The 22,711-nt window shown below is 38.2% G+C and overlaps 1 protein-coding gene across 2 annotated transcripts in view; it reads left to right on the forward strand.

The window, feature by feature from the left end:
* The window catches only part of cux2b (cut-like homeobox 2b), a 180,622-nt gene that overhangs the window by 65,953 nt on the left and 91,958 nt on the right, over positions 1-22,711 (forward strand). For both annotated transcript variants that reach the window (XM_056259351.1, XM_056259352.1), the window contains exons 2-3: positions 7,459-7,569; positions 12,226-12,273. In XM_056259351.1, the coding sequence (XP_056115326.1) occupies positions 7,459-7,569; positions 12,226-12,273 (159 nt within the window). The remainder of the gene's footprint in view (positions 1-7,458; positions 7,570-12,225; positions 12,274-22,711) is intronic.

Here is a 22,711-nt window from a genome sequence, read left to right on the forward strand (position 1 = left end):
AGCTCTCGTACGGGTAAACAAATGAAAGCAGGAGAGCTGGAGTGCATGGCAGCTCTGAGCACGTCCAGCAGGGCCACTTTCCTCTTTCCTCTCTCCTCTCCTGTCCAAGTCAGGGCAGATAACGGCTCATCTTCCATCTCTGCCATGGACACCCGCCAGAACCGGCCCTATCCTGGATCTCTCCCAAACTGCAAAAAACAAAAAGCCGAGAGAAGTGCTGTTGTTTTTGTGCGTGTCGGGGGGTTTGGGGGTGGGGTTGGTGCCGGTATTAATGCGGGGGCCAGACTAGACTCCAGCGATGGGCCGTATTGATTGTGTTGATTTGATTCATTGATCGATCTCTCCTCTCGAATGTGGCGTCTGAGAAGCGGCACTAATCTGAAACAGCTAAGGACAAATCTTCTGCCTTACACACAAATGGAGGAGATAAGAAAACGTATGAAAAGAAACTGCACTTATCTAAATCATAGACTAGCCCTTCTGCTGTCCCTCACTGTGGTGTGTGTGTGTGTGTGTGTGTGTGTGTTGGATGCTTGATGCATGATTGGACCTTCTCTTTCCACACTGATGTTTATATTTGTGTTTCTCTGTGTGTCATTTTTGTATAATCAGGGTTGCATATGTGCATGCAGAGGAAATGTTGCTTTAGATATGATTTGCATTTGCATGATTAGTATGCATGCAGGTTTACTTATATGCGTGCTTAGGTAATGATTCTATAGTAGATTGCATTTTATATCATACATGCAGTGTTGCATATCTGCATACTAATGTAATGATCCTGTATATACCATTTTTATGTATTATATGCATGCCGGATTGCATAAATGCATGCACAGATAACGGTCCTGTAGATAGCATTATTAGCATGATGCCCATACAGCATATCTGCATGCATAGGTGATGGTCCTGTAGATGTATTTTTTTTTTTATAAAGTGCATGCAGTGTTGCATATCTGCCTGCATGCATGAGTAATGATCCTGATACGATTGTCTGTATAATATGCATTTTAATGCAATTGCATTTTTTGCAAATTATTTTTTATATAAAGTGCATGCAGGGTTGCATGTTTGCATCCACGAGTAATGATCCTGTAGATATTTTTGTATGAGCATGCATAGGTAATGGCCTTGTCTGTTCGATTTTTGTTTTGTTTGTGTGAGTGCGTGTTGGACCCATGGTTCATGGTTGTATCATTCTCTTCTACACTGATGTTTGTATTTGTGTTTATTCTGTGTGTCGTTGCTCTTTCGATAAAATTTGGTTGTGTAACATGCATGCAGAGTTGCATATCTACATGCATAGGTAATGGTCCCCGTCTGCGTGAACCTTTTGTGTTTTTTTACGAGCGTGTGTGTGTGTGTGTGTGTGTGTGTGCAGCAGGGGTTTAGAGGCAGCGCAATCACCAGGCAGAACAGAGTGGATCTATAAATTGATGGAATTCAAAGCCTGCAGCATCGATTACCATTATAACAAACAGCCGAGCCCAGAACGTCTGATTATTTTTAGACAAAGATTCTGTGCTCTCAGCAGCAATTCTGCTGATGCTGTCACACTCGCAGACATCTGCCTATGATTGCAATTAGATGGGATACAAAAAGAAAAATAATACCTCCATCTGCATTTTTTCCCCCTTGTTTCCCATAACCACCCACTATTTTTCAGTTCATTTCTGCTGGTCAAAACACTCTGGTTCACTGGGTGAGAACTCTTGCTTTCCCCACACATGTCCTCTCTGCCTCTCTTCCCTGCTGTCATCAGCGAGAGGTGCCATAGATTCTGTGGTAATCGATGGTAAAGATTTTAACGAGCTCTATAGTGAATCTGAAGGTTATATCTTTAACAGTCTGTGTATTTACAGTATACTTTTTCATTTGTGACCCTTCATTGCTTGTCTGGTGATTGCAGACGACAAGCTCTCAGATGTGATTTAGTTAACCCCTAGTTATGTTTTGTTTTCTTTTTGGTGCTTTCATACATCTCAGTCCCTCGTAGACGTTCGATTCAATGTCAAGTTCAACCGTCGGCTTCTCTCTCCTCCTTTGCATATCCAAATGGGCGGCTCTACGGAGTTGGTCCACTGCACGTGAACGTTAGCACCTCAGCCAATCAATTTTCCTCCCTGGATGCTGGCCTCAGCAGGCCCCGCCCCCCTGACATCGGCAAAGCTAACTCATCAATTACAGATGGATGTTTGACTGGCACAGGCGTAATGACAGGGACTCAATATTGACCCAGCTGCCCACCACATCCTGAAAATACAGGCCTGATTGCCTTTTCCAAACCCTTAAAACGTCGAACATTTGACTGAAGATGTCTTCTTTTTACACACAAGTGTGGCTTTTTTCCAATACTGTTCAATAGTGACATTTCTTTGTGGTTTCCTGGAACTAGGATCTGATTTAAAGGGCCAGTTCACCCAAAAATGAACTTTTACTCATCCTCATGTTGTTCCAAACCTGTATGATGTTTGCTTTTACAGAACACGCAAAGTGTTTTTTAAAAGTGCATTGACTTGAGAAGATGTATAATATACCATACAAAATGTATGTACTTTTATTTTATTTGTATGGTGCTTTTTGCATTTTTATAATATTTAATGGGGCTTTTTTTTAGCTTTAACAATCCACTTATTCTTTACTCTTGTGTTTCACAGAACAAAGAAAGTCATACAGGTTACCACATGGTAAATGGTAAATGATTATTTCATTTTTGGGTTGAATAAATGGGGTAACAAGGAAAGAAATGCTGGATTTGAACTTGCCCTAATCTCCTTACAATAATATTTGGTTTTTCTGAACAATATTTTGTGTGTTTTAAACCTTTAAGCCGTGGTGACGATAATATTTTATTGTTTTTTTTTTTAAATGTTCTCAAAATATGCAAACATTAATATTATATAAGAATGAAGAAATAAATTATAAATAAAAGGCTCAAATATTAATTTGCTGTCACCAAGTAAAATGTTAAAAATAGAGAAAACGAGGGGGAAAAGGAGGCGTTTTTAATGCTAAAGTTGTTTATCACGGAAGTTTTCCGAGCGTAACCCTAGTTTAGATCGCTCGTGTCAGATGGCAGTTAACGCTTCTTATAAGTACTGTAATTTTCCTGCTTGGCACGACATTGACTAACATGGATCATCGCCTGCTGAGCACGCTTGCATTAACAGGCGTCTCAGACCTCAGTGCATCATGGGTAGCAGAGAAACGAGGAAGAAAAAGGGCTTTTGGCAAACGCCGCTGTAGCATCAGGTGGGTCTGATGGCTGTCTGAGCACAAATGAACAAACATTTAAAAAAAACAACAGAAGTTTGTGCAGTTTGTTCTTGAAAGGTGAGAGTGAGCAGGTTTATTTCCAGCTCCTGCTGATATTGTGTCTCTGTAGACGATGCAGGGAGCAAAGATGCTGTTTGTGATGTGTCAGATGTCAAAACTATTAATAAAAAAGCTTTTCCTTTATGTTCTCCTACTGTTACGGCTGCTAAAACTTAAGCACAAGTTTCTGTAAATGCTCGTTGGCGGTGAAGTTTGTGCTCAGGTAATTAGCGGCGTTTGATTCAGTGTTGCTGTTGTTCACATTTAAGAGTTTGTTCAAGTCCTTAATCATAAGTATTAAACTTCATCGTATAACTCATCCCGCGCTTTTTGTGCTACAGATGTTGCTCAAATCATGCAGTTTTATTGGCGTATTAATATTGTGTAATTGATCTGATTTCTGAGGAAGTGGACTCTCTTAATTTGGACACACTAAAAAATCACTCATAATAGCGTGAAGACACTCAAAATAAAGGCTCTTTACTGGCATCGATGGTTCCATGAAGAACCTTTTAACATTCATGGAAACTTTCCATTCCACAAAAGATTCTTTAAAGTGAAAAAGGATTTTACACTAAGAAAAGAATAAAATAACTTTTAAGAACCTTTATTTATATGTAACAAGTGACCCTGAAACACAAACTGTCCGTCCAGATCCTCACCTTCACACTTCCAGACTCCAGTGAAGAGTCGTTTTCTTATATTCTTCAGAAAATATAAAAATCTTATGTTTTAATTAGTGCTGTCAAACGATTAAAATATTTAATTGCAATTAATCGCATTGATGTCATAGTTAACTCGTGATTAATCGCACATTTTTATCTATTCTAAATGTCTCTTGATTTCTTTTTGCCCCATTATTTTTTCTCATTTTTATGCTCTTATCAACATGGAAAAGTGGATCGGCTTGCTTTGTGCAAATGTTTTTTATTGAAAACAACATTGAGATATACTGTGTTCAATTTCACACTAACATTCTCACTTGGAGCAAATAATCTCTTACACAATGTAACACTGTCCATCAATAAAAGGGTGAAAGAAATACTGACAGGTCCTGATATTGACGGGGGGGGGGGGGGATTCGCATCAGCTGTGTGTGTGTGTGTGTTTGGCCATCATCAAGTGGTATTTCAGACTGGACGTGCTGCGATGACGATAGCTCAGTTCACAACGACAAAACACACAGATCACTTTGGTCATGTCAATGGAACCATTTGGCAACTTTTTAAAAGTAAAATTTCCATTCAGAATCTTATTGGCATCCATTTCGGCGTCTCGCGCTCGTCATCCACTCAAAACGTAACGTTAACCAATCTATTTGGCCGGCTCGCAAGCCTAAACAAGTGTGTGCGGCGTGCCTGCTGTTTTGTTTCCGGTCTAGCTAGATCCGCTTGCACTTTGGTCGATGAAGCAACAAAACGTCGCGCATGCCGCGTCCTGTTGCAAAAGCATGTGAAAACTACAAAGTTCGCTAGGCCAAAAAGACCGTTAATCGCGCGATAAAAAAAATAACGTCGTTAAAATGGGTTTGCGTTAACGCCATTAATAACGCGTTTAACTGACAACCCTAGTTTTAATACATGTTGAGTGTTTGTAGACTCTCTAAACATTCTGCATAACCAGGGGCGGCCTTACCTATGTTTCACCCGTTTCAATTGAAACAGGCCCCGCCCCCAACAGACCAGCAAAATCCCATTCATTTTCTCCGTAGGATATTGATTTTCAGCCATAATGTCTAAACCATTTAAGGTAGATTGACCACGAGCTACGAGGTTGTGAAACGAAAGTTTCTGCTCCTATAAAAGCCACAAGCTACGAAATCAACCTTGTTATTTGCAAAACACGGACATCTCTGATTGGACGAACTCGCGGTTACCATGGCGACGAACGGCTTAAGCGATCTGAAGTATAATATCGGTAGTTTGTATTTATACCTTTGCCTTTTTTGCCGTTAGGTTAAAATATTATTTTGAGCAGAAAAAATATTTTAAGAGGAAATGAAACATACAAATGCCAGTGGTGCTGAAAAACGAAAGATATCGGACAGCAAAAGAAAAGCTTCAGTCTACTCTGCGTGAAAGGGCGAGGCTTATTCCAACATACAACGCTGTATAATTGTATATAGTTTTAATCAAATAAGGTTGGATTATTTCTATGTTGAGCTGCCTGTTCATGAAGCTGAAAATGCACTAATAAAATAGTATAGCCTACCATTGATGCAAACCAACAGGAATCCTTGCTTTTTCTGCTCTATTATGTTTGTTTTATGTGGGTAGGGCCCCATATTAGTTATTGAAACGGGCCCCCAGATGCTTAAGGCCGCCACTGTGCATAACATAGTGCAACATTCAAGTAACTAAAGCAAGACATCGTTAAAAATGAAAACAATAGCTGGAAAAAAAGAGCTGACATTTAATTCCAAACACACAGTCCTACATATTTATTTAGAATTAGGGTCATGCGTTTAGCACACCTGCTCTCGTGGATAGACGACCATTCTTTACGCACTACACAGTCATCAAACAGCGCGAAGCTTGTTATTGGCTTGATACCATCAGGGTTTGATGGCTCTTCTAGATCTGGTGTTGTCACTCACATGTTCTCAGTCAGATTAGCTGTACTCTGCTTACAGCTAATAGAGGTTAAATGAACCATCCCAGTCCACCAAACTCTTCCCGGCCCTGAACAATTATGGCTTAACTGCTCTCTGTAAATGAATTCTATAAAAAAAGATAATTGGTGATCATGTTGATCATTGGTGTTTCTATTTTAGTGTCTTTCCAGTTAAGTGCAGAACTTCAGGGAATATATGCTGTCATGAGGTTTTTAAAGCTCGGATACTCGTCCTTTTGTGCTGTACTGGTGTCTGCAGTCCCTCTGGAGGTCAAATAATCGACTTTATATGTGTCCTGGAAACACAAACTGGCCATCCAGATCCTCGCCATCACACTTCCAGACTCCAGCGAAGAAAATGACGAGTTTGAAAAGCATCCAAGCAGTGGCGCAGAAAGCCGTGCCGTAAATCTAGGGCTGCGTTACAGCTTTTGTCCTCAGGAATTCTTCCTCTCCCATTAGATCATTTACTAAATTGCCTTAAAGTAAGAGTAGAGATTAATTAAAACATAGTACATTTAATTTTATGTCATGTACAAATTTGGTACAGTAATTGAAAAGCCCTCTCCCTCATTTTATTAGTTTTAGTTTGAATAGAAAGACTGTGAGAGAATGAGAAATATAGTAAGTTTTATATATTTAATATAAGTTCAAAGGTTTGGGGTTGAGAAGATTTACATTTCTTATGCTTACCAAGCATTTATTTGATCAAAAAATACAGTAAAAACAGTAATATTGTGAAACATTATGACACTTTTTCAATGTAATTTATTCCTGTGATCAAATCTGAATTTTCAGCATCATTACTCCAGTCTTCAGTGTCACATGATCCTTCTAATATGATGATTTTCTGCTCAAGACACATTTCTGATTATCAATATTGAAAACAGTTGCGCTGCTTCACATTTTAGTGTTAAACCATGATACCATTATTTTGATAAATATACACAATTTAAAAAAACGTGTTTATTTTAAATTTTTCTGAAGAAAAAAAATATTTATGTGCATGGTTTGGCAAGGAAGAAGAACAGTAATACATGTGAAACAACGTTATTGTAATGGTACGTGTCCAAAAAACAGCAGTTTTTCCTCTCATATCGATTTTGTTAGTGCTACTCCTCTACAGTCGCTCTTGCCCATATTTCAGTCTTTCTGCTCTCCAGATCAACTGCATAAGAGGGATATTGGTGAATATTCAGCGTTCCTGTGCATGTGCCATCGCTCTCTCTCTCTCTCTCTCTCTCTCTCTCTCTCTCTCTCTCTCTCTCTCCGCTCTCCCATGACTGTTGCAGAGGTATTGATTATTTTGGATTCTGATTATCTAAAAGGCCTTCTGCTACTGTAGGCATTGGATTTATTTTGGTTTAATTATTAATGGGGCTGAGCTTACAGTAAGCAGTCACCTTCTATCAGATCATGACGGATTACATGGTTAATATTCAACAGCGTATATTTATTTATGTATGTACTAAGCTGTGTGTATGAGTGTTGGCAGGCCTCTCTAAAGCATCTCTCTCTTTGTCTCTGTAGAGGGAGCTAAACTCAGTGGCGGCCCAACTCGCAGGCCGACAGGAGGAGAGCGAGGACTCCCATAAACACCTGGTGGAACTGAGCCGTGAATTCAAGAAAAATGTCCCAGAGGTGAGTGAGTGGGAGAGCGAGAAATGGTTCAGTGTGTTCAAAAAGTCTTAAGGGGGACGTTCATCTAGTCAGTTTCATGTTGATAGACCCTTTCAAGGTTTCTCGACCTTACCTGAGATGGCAACCAAGTTTTGCTTCATGTTTCAGCTATTTATTTTTGCCTTTTTGACCCTTATTTCCACCTGTTTGTCTGCTCATCCCCTCATTTTCTGCCTTCCTTCTCTTTTCTGAATTCCTCCTCTTCTCATATATCAAAACTTTTTGAGCCAATCACCTGATCCATAAATGCCATGCGACCAATTATTCTGGAGCAGTAGGAAACGACATCATGACAATAGTGATTGGCTGGATTTGGCACTAATGTATGTTGTATAAATAAATTTACCTTAATATTTTTTTACAATTATTTATATATTTATTTATATAATTTACAGAAAATTCCATTCAATCTTTCAAGATATATTTACTGTAATATATATATATATATATATATATTATTGAGGATGTATGCTAGTTACTGCTCAAAAGTTGAGATATCTATTCATCAAAGAATCCTGAAACAAAAACATGAAGCAACACAACTGTTTTCAACATTGATAAAAGAAAATATTTTGATTAAAAAATGCAATATATATATATATATATATATATATATATATATATACTGTTTATGTATATATCATGTGTATATATGTATATATGTATGTATATATCATGTGTATATATATATATATATATATATGTATACACTCACCTAAAGTATTATTAGGAACACCTGTTAAATTTCTCATTAATGCTATCAACCAATTGATTGATCTAATCAACCAATCACATGGCAGTTGCTTCAATGCATTTAGGGGTGTGGTCCTGGTCAAGACAATCTCCTGAACTCCAAACTGAATGTCAGAATGGGAAAGAAAGGTGATTTAAGCAATTCTGATCGTGGCATGGTTGTTGGTGCCAGACGGGCCGGTCTGAGTATTTCACAATCTGCTCAGTTACTGGGATTTTCACGAACAACCATTTCTAGGGTTTACAAAGAATGGTGTGAAAAGGGAAAAACATCCAGTATGCGGCAGTCCTGTGGGCGAAAATGCCTTGTTGATGCTAGAGGTCAGAGGAGAATGGGCCGACTGATTCAAGCTGATAGAAGAGAAACTTTGACTGAAATAACCACTCGTTACAACCGAGGTATGCAGCAAAGCATTTGTGAAGCCGCAACACGCACAACCTTGAGGCGGATGGGCTACAACAGCAGAAGACCCCACCAGGTACCACTCATCTCCACTACAAATAGGAAAAAGAGGCTACAATTTGCAAGAGCTCACCAAAATTGGACAGTTGAAGACTGGAAAAAAGTTGCCTGGTCTGATGAGTCTCGATTTCTGTTGAGACATTCAGATGGTAGAGTCAGAATTTGGCGTAAACAGAATGAGAACATGGATCCATCATGCCTTGTTACCACTGTGCAGGCTGGTGGTGGTGGTTTAATGGTGTGGGGGATGTTTTCTTGGCACACTTTAGGCCCCTTAGTGCCAATTGGGCATCGTTTAAATGCCACGGCCTACCTGAGCATTGTTTCTGACCATGTCCATCCCTTTATGGCCACCATGTACCCATCCTCTGATGGCTACTTCCACCATGTCACAAAGCTCAAATCATTTCACATTGGTTTCTTGAACATGACAATGAGTTCATTGTACTAAAATGGCCCCCACAGTCACCAGATCTCAACCCAATAGAGCATCTGTGGGATGTGGTGGAACGGGAGCTTCGTGCCCTGGATGTGCATCCCACAAATCTCCATCAACTGCAAGATGCTATCCTATCAATATGGGCCAACATTTCTAAAGAATGCTTTCAGCACCTTGTTGAATCAATGCCACGTAGAATTAAGGCACTTCTGAAGGCGAAAGGGGGTCAAACACAGTATTAGTATGGTGTTCCTAATAATCCTTTAGGTGAGTGTATATACACACACACACACACATGAGCATAGACAAATGCTCTTTAGGATTTAATATTTTATATCAAAAATAATTAGGGCTGTCAAATGATTAATCGTGATTAATCACATCCAAAATAAAAGTTTTTTTTACATAATATATGTGGGTGCACTGTGTATAATTATTTTATATATATAAATACACACACATGCTTGTATATATTTAAGAAATATTTTCATGTATATACTGTATATAGATTTATATATAATTTATATTATATATAAATATAAATATTTTATATATAAATAATATTTTTTTCTTAAATATACATGCATGTGTATGTATTTATATATATACAAAATAATTATACACAGTGCACCCACATATATTATGTAAAAAAAACTTTTATTTTGGATGTGATTAATCACGATTAATCATTTGACAGCCCTAAAAATAATCTTTAAAAAAGTTATCATGGTTTCACATTGAAATATGAAGCAGCACAACTGTTTTCAACATTGATATTGATAATAATCATAAATGTTTCTTGAGCAGCAAATCACCATATTAGAATCATTTCTGAAGGATCATGTGACACTGAAGATTGGAGTAATGATGCTGAACATTCAGCTTTGATCACAGGAATAAATTACATTTTAATACATTCAGATAGAAAACAGTTATTTTAAGTTGCAGTAATATTTTACAATATTACTCTTCAAATAAATGCATCCTTGGTGAGCAGAAGAGAGACATTCAAAATCATTACATCGTTTCTCTGCTGTTGTCTCCGCCCCTTTTGTTTGTCTCCGCCCCTTTTCACTTTCTGTTCCTCCCCTCTTGTCCTTCCTATTCTTTTGTGTTCTCCCCTCTCTTCTTTACTCCTCATATTCCTGAGCCGAACCTCTCTCAGACTCTCACTCCGTGTGTTTATTTCACTGAAGGCATACAAACCAATTCATCCCTCCAGTTTCAGCACTAACAGTGTAACACAGAGCATCTGGTGTTTATTGACGTTACTTTTCACATCCAGCCAGTCTAACATCAGCACCTGAATAAAACACCGTTCCCATGGAGAAAAATCCTCCACTGAATGTCTTTAAGTTCAAGTCCCTCTCCGTTTAAATTCCCGTCACTCTAATCCGGAGCTGCGTCTCCCATTCCTCTTCAGGTAAAGGTGACGTCGGGAGAAATGCTTGTCACGCATCTCTCATTATACGCGCTTTGACATTTTACATTTTTCCTCGTTAGCGGCCTTCCTTTTTCGGAAAGCAGTGTTTGAAGCTTCGACACGATCCACCGTCAGACCTCTCGACTCAGAAGCCCAACTCCTCGTTTGCTTTCCACTTGACACAAATGTCATCAGTGACAATCAGAATTTACCAGATTAGCAAACGTCTGGAGCGGATGGGGGATCACGCTAGCCGTATCAGTACAGAATGAACAGAAACAAAGCCTCATTAATGGATTGACAGGAGAATCAGATGAGTTATTTGTGTTAATGGAGAAGTTATGAGTGTCTTCGGTGAATCATCTATAAACAACATATGTGGCGTACTGTTGATTACCACTGACAAAAAAATGTATTTAAAATTTGAAATATACAATCCTTTTGCTGGGTTTAAAAGTGGAACTCATTCATTTGTTAAAGCACTTACAGCATATTGAATATGTTATTTGAGCTGAAGTGTCATTTTATTCGCTAATTTTGTTTTGCATGAACAAAGGTTGGAGATTTAGTTTCTATTGTAATCAACAGCGCTTCAAAGAACATTTCTGTAATGCAGTATGTTCATCTTGTGTCATATAATGTGGCGTCTTTCTCAAGGTCGGGAAAATGGTCATTACAGTGACGTCTGACATATTCTTGGTGAATGAAATGATCTCAAACATTCTCCAGAGCTACAGTACTATTATACACTAGAAACATTTTTACTTTTATTTGCTTTATTTTATCATGTTGAAAGTTTTTACTTGACAAAAAAGTTGCATGCTGAGGCAGTACTATAAAATATTTATTTCATGTGAATGATGTATTAATCGATAATAATGTTGATAATCGAGCATATATCATTAATTTTGAAAAATGATGGTACAATGACTTTGATATTTATCATTGTACTGAATTATTTTCATATACATATACAGTACAATAATCTTTACATTGTACTTCAGTGTATGTCAAAGAATATCTTGGTACAAAATACACATTGTATTTGCTATTCAATTTTTTTTTGCTATTTTAAATTTTATAAAGGTCAGCCGCCCAGAAATATTTTACATTAACCTTTTTAGCACAAAATGTGTTTTCGCTCTCATTGGATTAGATGCACTTATGTTGGGAGTAGAACTAGAAGTACAGGGAACTGTATTTTCTCAACTGTGAAATGTTATGTGACTTTTGGGGTAAATCAAAACATACTCAGGTTATTCTTCAAGAAATACATTTTATTTAATATTTTAAGAAATATGTGTCAATATAAGGAATCCTGTTTTAGGATGATTAATATTGTTTGCATTGACACCATTTTCATGACAATTCTCTTCCCAAAACTGTAATTTGAAAGTCATTCACAAAAATGTTAAGTATCTTAATGACCCCAAAAATAGTCAGGCAAAATATAAAGGTTTTTTTATTTTGCCGCAATATGGCCTGTTCTTGACCAGGTTTTGTGAGATTCATCAGTTTTGTCTGTTTTCCTGTTTTTAGGAGGTGTTGGAGATGGTTTCGCCCGTCCTCAAGAGTTTCCAAGCTGAGGTCAGTCAACACTCACTGTTTAATTCAGATGACGTTAAATCCACCTCAAAAATGATACTGTTCATGCTGGAGAGATTTGGAGAATTAATACATTACAGTGCCCCTATTATGCTATTTTAGAGGCTCCTAATTTTGTTTTGAAGGTCTCCTACAATAGGTTTACCTGCATTCAAGGTCAAAAACCACTTTATTTCTCTCATAATATACATGCAGCATCAGCTCTTTTCTCACAGTGTCTGAAACGATTCGATGAAGGATTTGGTCTCCTTTCTGAGAGTCTACTCTGCTCTGATTGGTCAGATGACCCAGTCTGTTGTGATTGGTCTACTCTGCTCTGATTGGTCAGATGGCCCAGTCTGTTGTGATTGGTCTACTCTGCTCTGATTGGTTAGATGGCTCAGTGTCTGTTGTGATTGGTCTACTCTGCTCTGATTGGTCAGATGATCCAGTCTGTTGTGATTGGTCTACTCTGCTCTGATTGGTCAGACGGCCCAGTCTGTTGTGATTGGTCTACTCTGCTCTGATTGGTCAGATGGCCCAGTCTGTTGTGATTGGTCTACTCTGCTCTGATTGGTTAGATGGCTCAGTGTCTGTTGTGATTGGTCTACTCTGCTCTGATTGGTCAGATGATCCAGTCTGTTGTGATTGATCTACTCTGCTCTTATTGGTCAGATGATCCAGTCTTTTGTGATTGGTCTACTCTGCTCTGATTGGTCAGATGGCCCAGTCTGTTGTGATTGGTCTACTCTGCTCTGATTGGTCAGATGGCCCAGTCCGTTGTGATTGGTTTACTCTGCTCTGATTGGTCAGATGATCCAGTCTTTTGTGATTGGTCTACTCTGCTCTGATTGGTCAGATGGCCCAGTCTGTTGTGATTGGTCTACTCTGCTCTGATTGGTCAGATGGCCCAGTCTGTTGTGATTGGTCTACTCTGCTCTGATTGGTCAGATGGCCCAGTCTGTTGTGATTGGTCTACTCTGCTCTGATTGGTCAGATGGCCCAGTCTGTTGTGATTGGTCTACTCTGCTCTGATTGGTCAGATGGCCCAGTCTGTTGTGATTGGTCAACAGCTTACAGAACATGTCGTAAACAAAACAGAAAGCAGCGTCTTCTCGACATGAACAACACAAACCAAACTCTTCCAGTCTCAGATACAACTACAGTGTTTGAGGGCGGGGCAAAGCAGACGTTGTTCGCGGGCTAAAGAACATAGGCTGGCACAAAGTCCTTTTAGGCAAGTCATGCCACTCGGCCGCCATCTTGGCAACGCCTCCGGGCAGCTATTTCGGACTAACAAGACCAGGCTCCTATCTAAATTAATGGGCAGAGACCCAGAACTGCACTTTCACTGGTCACCGGGACATAAAAACTGCATGTATACAAACACTAATAAAATATGATAAAAATCGCTGAAAAAGTGTGATGACTTTGCCCCAAAATAAGGTTTAAAACGCCTTTTTCCCCACAGGTTATACTTTTACTGTGCATGCGCAAGGGTTCTCTCGCTCTCTGTCGTGCGCGCGCTACTGCTCGCTCGCTCTAGATTCCGGGAGATTTGAACTAATTTGCGGTCATCAGGGAGCCGCTATCAATCTGCGGGAGACTCCCGGAACTTTCGGGAGACTTGGGATGTCTGATATTTACACAACTAACACATCAAATCTGCCGCCTTTTCAAACAGTAACATATTTTCCGCTGTCGCAAACCTCAACTGTGCGCATGCGTCGGTGGAACCAGACGATAGGCTTAAATGTTTTCCGGCTTGACTGTTAAAAGCAGACGATTGGCTTTCCAGCGGGAGGGGCGGGGCATGTGCATACAACCGCCATCTTTGGCGTTACGGGTTTTCCCTATATAGTTGTATTAAGGATTGGGGAAGTGGCATGTCTCTATATAAATAGTCTCTGGCTGGCATTATGCAAATTTGTTACAAACCCACATAGGTTCAAGCAGGAAGTAAGACGAGTTACTGACGACGGTTCTTTCTTTTGGAAGACAATAACTTTATTAAGCACTTTGATCTTTACAGATCTTTTTACATTCACAAACTGCTATATTACGCAGGTAATCTCAGAACACACATAATAGGGGCACTTTAAATAACGTCCGAATCAATTGATTGCATTTAGGGCTCCGTCATTATTTCTGGATGTCTTATGTAAACACAATAAGCCACTTGCTGCCTTTCCCAGGCACACTGGCATCAAAAACTCTCAGCATCACGTCATCCATATCTGTTCTCCATCCCCCCTCCCCTTCGCTGTATTGACTGGTATCATTTTCCCGTCAGACTTAAGTAGCATCTCTCCTCCATTAAGACGCAGTACTGGAGGCCTCTCTCACTCTCTCTGTCATCCTGTTGTAATGGTGCACTCCCCGTTCCTTCCCTGACATGCTCCTGTCGAGAAAGTCATCTGATCTCCTCTCAGAGTCAGAGCCGCTGCTCCAGCCATTAAACAGCAGATCATAAATCATATTTGCGCTCCTCGTCTGTGGTCCAGAAGGCTCAATGATAGCGCAGGTTTCCCGTCTGATCAGGAGTGATTCGCTGCTGTCCCGGAGTCCAGCTGGACACAGTTCTGGCATGCAGGAATGTGAAGGCATTTTTGTCGAATATCCACAGGGTTATAAAGGCCTGATCACAATAGAGAAGTGTTTTAGGCCTGATAACAAGTGGTCAGCCTCGACAGATCGCCACTCATGCCTGGTATTAACATGCATCTCAGATCTGTCCCCATTGGCCACTTGTGATTGTATGTCATCCAGTTTTTTCAGCGTAGGGCTCGATGTGAGAGCAAGGTCCTGTTGAACAGACTTAACGTGCGCTGTCGCTGTAACAAACCTCAGTACTCAAGGGTACGATTGTCTTTGCCATTTAAACATGTTTTCATGATCTAATCTATTCCCACTGGATAAAGTCTTAGCCTATATGTACTTTTTTACTTATCTGGATATCTTGTTTCACTTGGAAATGTGTCCGATTACAGAAGTAAAATGAGTTGCAAACTGTCTTTTACATCTTTTTAAGCAATTGAAATCCTGGAATTATTTATTAATTATCACAAAATATATATATATACATATAAAGTACCGGTCAAACATTTTGAAGCATTAAACAATCATATTTTTTGATGTTTTTGAAAGAAGTCTCTTATGCTCATCAAGGCTACAGTACATTTATTTGATCAAAAATACAGAAAAAAAAAGCGATAATATTATTACAGTTTAAAATAATGGTTTTCTATTTGAATATACTTTAAAATGTAATTTATTCCTGTGATGAAAAGCTGAATTTTCAGCATCATTACTCCAGTCTTCAGTGTCACATGATCCTTCAGAAATCATTCTACTATGTATAGACCAGATTTATATATGTATAATAAAATATTTGTACTATTATTATATTCACCATATAGGCTACTGTGTGTGTGTGTGTGTGTGTGTGTGTGTGTGTGTGTGTATGTATATATATATATATATATATATATATATATATATATATATTCTGGTCTTTTTAACAGGGTTTTAAAAATTCTTTTATATAAATCACAATTGGAAAACTTGATTTGCAAATGCAAATTAGTGAATATAAATTGTATAAAATTATATTAAAAAAATGATTGTGTAGAACTGCACAACATGCTGTTGAATACACTTGCAATATAGCTTGAGTGTCTTGAAAACCCTATAGCTTTGGTTATTATATAATACAAATATTATGGACAAGTTTTTAATAAAAAAAATATATATTTATTATACTGAATTTATATGAAAACATATGAGATACGCAGTAGCTGGTGAACAGCGGTTTCACATCATAGCTGTTACTATATTGTGTTTTAGCCCGAATGAAACATGCACTTTATAACATGCAGTTTCCAAGATTGAAAGCAGCCCTGACTGAGAGGTGCATGATGGGTAAACTTCACAGGGACCACTTACTGCGCTGGAAAAAAGTTTAACAGTGAGAGTAAACTATGAGAGCTGGCAGCGTTATGTAGGTGGAGTGTGTGTTTGTGTGCTTTGTGTCCCTCTGAAGCGTGTGTGTTTTAGGTCTCTTCGGCCCTCGTTCTCCTCCTCCTCCAGCGCCGCGCTCTCTCTCTCTCGGTCCCTGGTGGTTCTTGGACCCTCATCGTGCCGCTTTTAAAAGAGAAGTCGTCGGCTTTGAAGTGTTTGCGACATGACAGGTTTCTCTTTTCTTTCTCTGTTTCATTTGTGCGTGTCCCTCCCTCTCCTCCCCTCCTGCCTCGCCTGCTAATTATCGTTAACCAGGCGGCTGATTAGAAACACGCGTCGACCTAGATTCCCGAAGCGTTCGGTCGCGTGAAAGGGTTAATCCCCGAGCTGGTGGCTGTCATTGGTCGTCTCCATCCTCCTTCTTCTTCTTCTTCCTCGTCATCTTTCCTGTTCTTTTCTCTTTCGGAGTGGAAGAGAGCTAATGAGGTCCCGTCAGAGCCGGGGAGAGGTGTTAATTTGGCCTGTGAAGTGGAAAGGAGATTAAGGACAGTAAGAAGTCGAGTTTACGGCTTAAAATACATCGCTGTCCTTATTAATCCAAAGGCCCTGGGAGACCAGCAGCACTTTTTGGTTTTATAATGAAGAGTGTCTTATAATGAAGGTAATTTTAATAAAGTTTACTGCGAGGAGGCTGGCGTCGGACGGCGTGTGTCTTAATAGAGTCGGCCGCACCGCTGGGTCTGATGTCGAGAGGTGTGGAGAGAAGTGTTACGCACCTTATGATGGGAAAACAGTTCAAACTTTTTTCAAGCATGTGGAAAAGTAGACCCTAGCCAAGCAAAACCCTTGGAATTTGTCATAATTTAGAACAAATCCAAATGGGAATTAAGATTACGGTTCCAACACGATACAAAAACGACATGTTTTTAGAGCGAATCACTTCCAATTGGACTATAAGGATAAAATAAGATACAATGCGTCTGTAGGGTGTCATAAGGAAAAGGACTTTTGAAATAAGTCATTTACAGAATGAAACATTTTATTGACCTTTTTACACAAAATCTATCAAATCTGTTTTTGTTAAGTATCATATTTGATACATCAGGCTCATATGATATAGTGAGAACGCCTCAGTTTTATTCAGAGGCTCAAACTGAGCAAAATATGCAATTTGGTGCAGATGCTGATGTTTATACGGCAAGATGAAATTCTGAAGCTTGTAATGTAAATCAATGAGATATTTATAACAGCACAGCAGATACTTTCATATAATGCATACACTAAATACCAGTCATAATCTGTCAATATTAAGTCTTAGTAAGATGATATTTAAATGCTTAGTTTTATGATCAAAGCTGTAGTTTTAAAACGTATAATGATTGAGAGATGAACAAATAAACCTTCCTGATGGATTTGATACTAGCATGATTTTTCTGGAAATGAAGTACAGGTGAAACTCGAAAAATTAGAATATGGTGCAAAAGTTCATTTATTTCAGTAATTCAACTTAAAAGGTGACACTAGTATATTATATAGACTCATTACATGCAAGGTGAGATATTTCACGCCTTTATTTGTTATAATTGTAATGATTATGGCTTACAGCTATGAAAACCCCAAATTCAAAATTAGAATATTGTGAAAAGTTTTCATAAGCTGTAAACCATAATCATCAAAATTATAACAAATAAAGGCGTGAAATATCTCACCTTGCATGTAATAAGTCTATATAATATACTAGTGTCACCTTTTAAGTTGAATTACTGAAATAAATGAACTTTTGCACCATATTCTAATTTTTCGAGTTTCACCTGTAAACCTGAGCTGCTTCAGTCCAGTGTTTATCTTGAAATATTACTAATATTAAAGTTATTCTTACGTTTACTTTATAAACATCAGTGCAGATTTCACATCAAAAAGACACTTGACCCACGAGCTGAAGGTGGACGTTTTTACAGTTACACTTGCTAAAAAAGTCAAACGACCAATCAGACGACAGAAGGCATGTACTAGATTGTGTGCAACAGGTTTTAAGCAAAGCTTTGATCATGTTCCTACAGGATCGTATTTGATTCTTTGAGGTTTATTATTGGGATCGGATTGGGATATTCTGATAATAATTCCGAAAGGAATCTAGTACACTTTCTTGTAGGATGTTTTGATGCTTTTGTGTCGCTGGTTTAAGATGTCAAGCCTGAATGAAGCAGTCAGCTAATTTTCTCTCGCTCTCAGTGTCTGTTGGCGCTCGCAGTGAGAAAACATCCACGCAGGGTCCTAATTATGAAAACTTGCTTTACAAAGATAATCCGAGGAGTAATTTAGCGTGCACAATGAGAGTCGCGGCGCTGTGCAGATGGAGAATCTGATAAATAGTTCGGAACATGTAATTAGCAACTCGGTTCTGTTTCGTGCCATTAACCCCTGCGGCCCAGAAATCTTCACCCGCCATTATCAGACAGAGAGGTAAAGCGCAATCCAGCTGACTGCACAGCCTGAACGAGACACACAAATCATCCGGCTCAGCTTGTGGGGATTCGCAGTCAGACACCTGTTTTCTGGGGCAGGAGGGTCTCGGCTGCTTCAGAAGAACATTTAAGACACTCAGCACTAAATTATTAATCTGTGGAGTGCATGGGTTTTCTGCACACGTGCACACATTAGTGCAATCCAGGTCCTTTGCTCCAAGTGGATTTTCTTCTGGATGTGCTTGTTTCAGTGATGTGCAGAAAAGCAAAAGGACATAGGACACTCTATGAGTTTGAGGGGTTTTATAGCTAATAGTGAGCTTTATTGAATTTCTAGGCATTTGACACTCTTTATTTGACACATATATGGCAAGGAATATTGGGGAGAGAAAATATGAACGTGATCCAGATGTGTTGCATGTTTAGCGTTTGCACTGCTGCATTGCTCCGAATGGACCTATTTAGCTTTAAAGTCAACATGAAATAAAAAATATACATTGATTAATAAACGCAATTTTTTTAAAGAAAAGGATGCATTAAGTGGGACTATAAAGACAATTATAATGTTACAAAAAATGCATTTGATCTTTCTATTAATCAAAGAATCCTGAAAAAAACAACAGTATTAAGCAGCAGAACCGATTTTAACTTTGATAATAATCATAAATGTTTCTTGAGCAGCAAATCATCATATTAAAGTGATTTCTGAAGGATCATGTGACACTGAAGACTGGAGTAATGATGCTGAAAATTCACAGGAATAAATTACATTTTAAAATATATTCACATAGAAAACTGTAATTTTAAATTGCAAAAATATTTTACAATATTACTGTATTTTTTTTAATCAAATAAATGCCGCATATGAAAAAATCTTACGACCCCAAACTGCTGAACATCAATGTGTCTTAATGTGAACAGTGCATGTTATTAAAAAAAGAAATGTCTTTATAGTCTTTTATTCAAAATAATATAGTATCTTGCAAAATTGCCTCTTCACCTAGAAAAAAATATTAATAAATAATATCACAGTGCGTATTTTGTGACCCAATCAAATCACAATAAAGGAAATAAAAACACAATAAGTTTCTTTTTTTTAAATATATATATATTCTGCTTCATTAAAAAATGTTACATTTATGGATTGTTAATGTCATTTTGTGTTGGCTTGAAACTTTTATGCTGAATCTCAGTATATTTTGGAAGGTGTTTGCGTGTTGTTAAGGAGGACCTATCCTAGACATTCTCAGTAACCGAAATTTATACAGCATCATAAATCACAGCACTTGGTGTGCTGTTTGTTCATGGCTTGATTCGGGCCTGTGAGCTCGACTGACCTTGTGGTGTGGCCTGAATATCTGCCGCAAGGTAAGCTGCTCGCTCTTTGATCCAGCGACAACACGTAGGGCCGGTCCTTCCTCTGCTTTTTTGATTAATTCCTGAAGGAAATGATAATTCATCTTGAATGTATAAATATGTTATGAATCGTGGAATAAATCAAAGAGTAAAGGCACGATAATTAATTATAGCAGTATCTAAGAGAAGAGAGTGTGTTATGTCGCTTGCTTCCTCTCAGCGTTATGATGAGAAGAGCTGTAATTACCTTCCTGTTCGAGAGGCTGCCTCCGGCTGTGCCGATTTGTACGCTCCTGTGGGCCTGCCGGTCGTAAACCTTTTCCCAGGCTAATTGTCATGAGGGCCTAATGCACTGCCATTGCGAAAGAGAGTGTGCGGATGGGGCGCTTTCACCAAGAACTCAGCCTAACTGGAAGATTTGTTCCAAAATGCTCTTATGATGCCTTAAAAAGCTGTCTATGTAGGCAGCTCACTGGGTCTGCTACAGTGTGTGTGTGTGTGTGTGTGTGTGCGTGTGTGTACCTACTTAACTACGTTTTGGGGACAAATTTGTACCCAGAAGTGACCAAAACCTGACAAAAGTCTCCAAAAACAGGGACGTCCCCATTTGTAAATCTGGTATAAAAATATTAAATTAAAGGTTTTTAAAAAAAATGTAAAAATGCAGAAAGTTTTGTGTGATGAGCAGGTTTAGGGCTAGGGTTAGTGTAGGGGGAGAGAATATACAGTTTGTACAGTATATAAACATAACGCCTGTGGAATGTCCCCATTTAGATAGCTGTGTGTGTGTGTGTGTGTAGTTGACTTATTTTGAAGAGGTTTATAGTCACTATGAAATCAAAATTGACAATTCTTATTTTTAATGGAATATTGCAGCATGTATTCTAAATGATTTATTATGCACATCATTTATATTTTTGATTTATTCGTGTGTCCTCATAATCTTGAATCAGAATAACTTCCCCTCCCTCCTGCAGTGACATCTCTTCTCTTCTCTTCTCTTCTCTTCTCTTCTCTTCTCTTCTCTTCTCTTCTCTTCTCTTCTCTTCTCTTCTCTTCTCTTCTCTTCTCTTCTCTTCTCTTCTCTTCTCTTCTCTTCTCTTCTCTTCTCTTCTCTTCTCTGATGACGAAGGCGGGGCAACCTGTCACTCACATGAGATCCACCAATAGCAAACCACAACCATCCAATCAATTCCCCACGAACAAAATCAAGCCCCGCCCACATTTGTTCTTGTTCCAGAAGCCGTTTCAATCTAATATACGTCACAATAGGGAAGAAAAGACTATAAAAACTAGTTTCATGTTGACTTTAGGCTCTGAAGAATTACTATTTGACCCTTTTCACTTTTTTGTTTATTGACTTGTACTCACTTTATATGAATCTTGGACTTGTGTGTTTCTTCAGACATTGTCTTGTTCATTTTATTGAGTCGTTCAGGTGAGCTCACACATACGCGTCTCATCGAAACATTAGCGAAAGCCTTTCAAGGTTTAATTGCAAATCACGGCAGTTTTACCACAGTTACTGCTGAGCTATTCAATGGACTCGCTAATATGCATATTTCAAATATTAACAAGGGAATCTCTTTAAAAGCTCACTATGTTAGACTGTAAACTGTAATTCAGTTCCCAAACTCATTCAGACGGTCTCAGACAGCACTTTAAATGATGCATACTAACATTTAGAAAGTTCATTATTCATGCTAATGTTAGAGATGGTAATTTACTTTTCAACTAGTGTAACCTTGAATATTCCTGCCCATTTTGCTAAAGCAAGGATCACTGTTAGTTCTGGATAGTGATTTGAACAAACGTTATTTTGGTATTATTAATATATAATAGTATAAATTAATTAGACTATAATAATATTAATAAAATAAAATTAATAATTGTATAAATAATACTAAAATAACATTTGTTATGTTAATGTATTATTTATATATATTTATTCTTATTATTGATTTGTTTTATTAATTAATGAATAATTTTTATTTTTATATATTTCATTTTAGATCAATGTTTCATAATTGTATGTGCCTTTAATTTTTGTATATTTTTCTATTTAGCTTTTTTCCTTTCGTGATTTTAGTACTTGTACTAAACTTTTTTTTTTTCAGTGAGTTGCAAGGCAAAATTAAAAAAAAAAATCTAATATTTATTTCAGTTTATTTTAGTAATGAAAGCAATTTTAAATAGTTTAGTTATTAACAAATCACCATTAGTACTAGATATATCAATGTTACCTCAAATCTCGTGTCATTTTGTGCTGTTTTATTACGTTTAGGCCCTCAGACCGTTAGAGACTATATCATTGAGACTTCAGGATGGACTCTTTTGATGTCGGTCAACCGACTAGAAAACACCTTAGCAATGCAATTAAAAGCTTCCAGAACACGGGCAAACACCACTCATGCTTTCTTCAGAAAATGTGAAAATTAGTTCTGTATTCTACGACTTTCATCCTAGCCCAATGTCCCTATTTGGAGCTGGAACACATTGTAAAGTGTTAATGAGTGTGTCTGTCACAGACTGAAGCGCACTAGCAGGTCCAGGATCAGGTCATTAGGTATTCCTGTCACGCTGGTGTCCGCACACACAGCACACAGAGCTGGTATAAATAGGTTTCAGCGGGCCTGAATCCGGGACTCTCCGACTTTATC

This window comes from Rhinichthys klamathensis, unplaced genomic scaffold (assembly GCF_029890125.1).
Source record: "Rhinichthys klamathensis goyatoka isolate OS25496 unplaced genomic scaffold, OSU_Roscu_1.1 h1tg000167l_1, whole genome shotgun sequence".
Classification (NCBI taxonomy): Eukaryota; Metazoa; Chordata; class Actinopteri; order Cypriniformes; family Leuciscidae; genus Rhinichthys; species Rhinichthys klamathensis.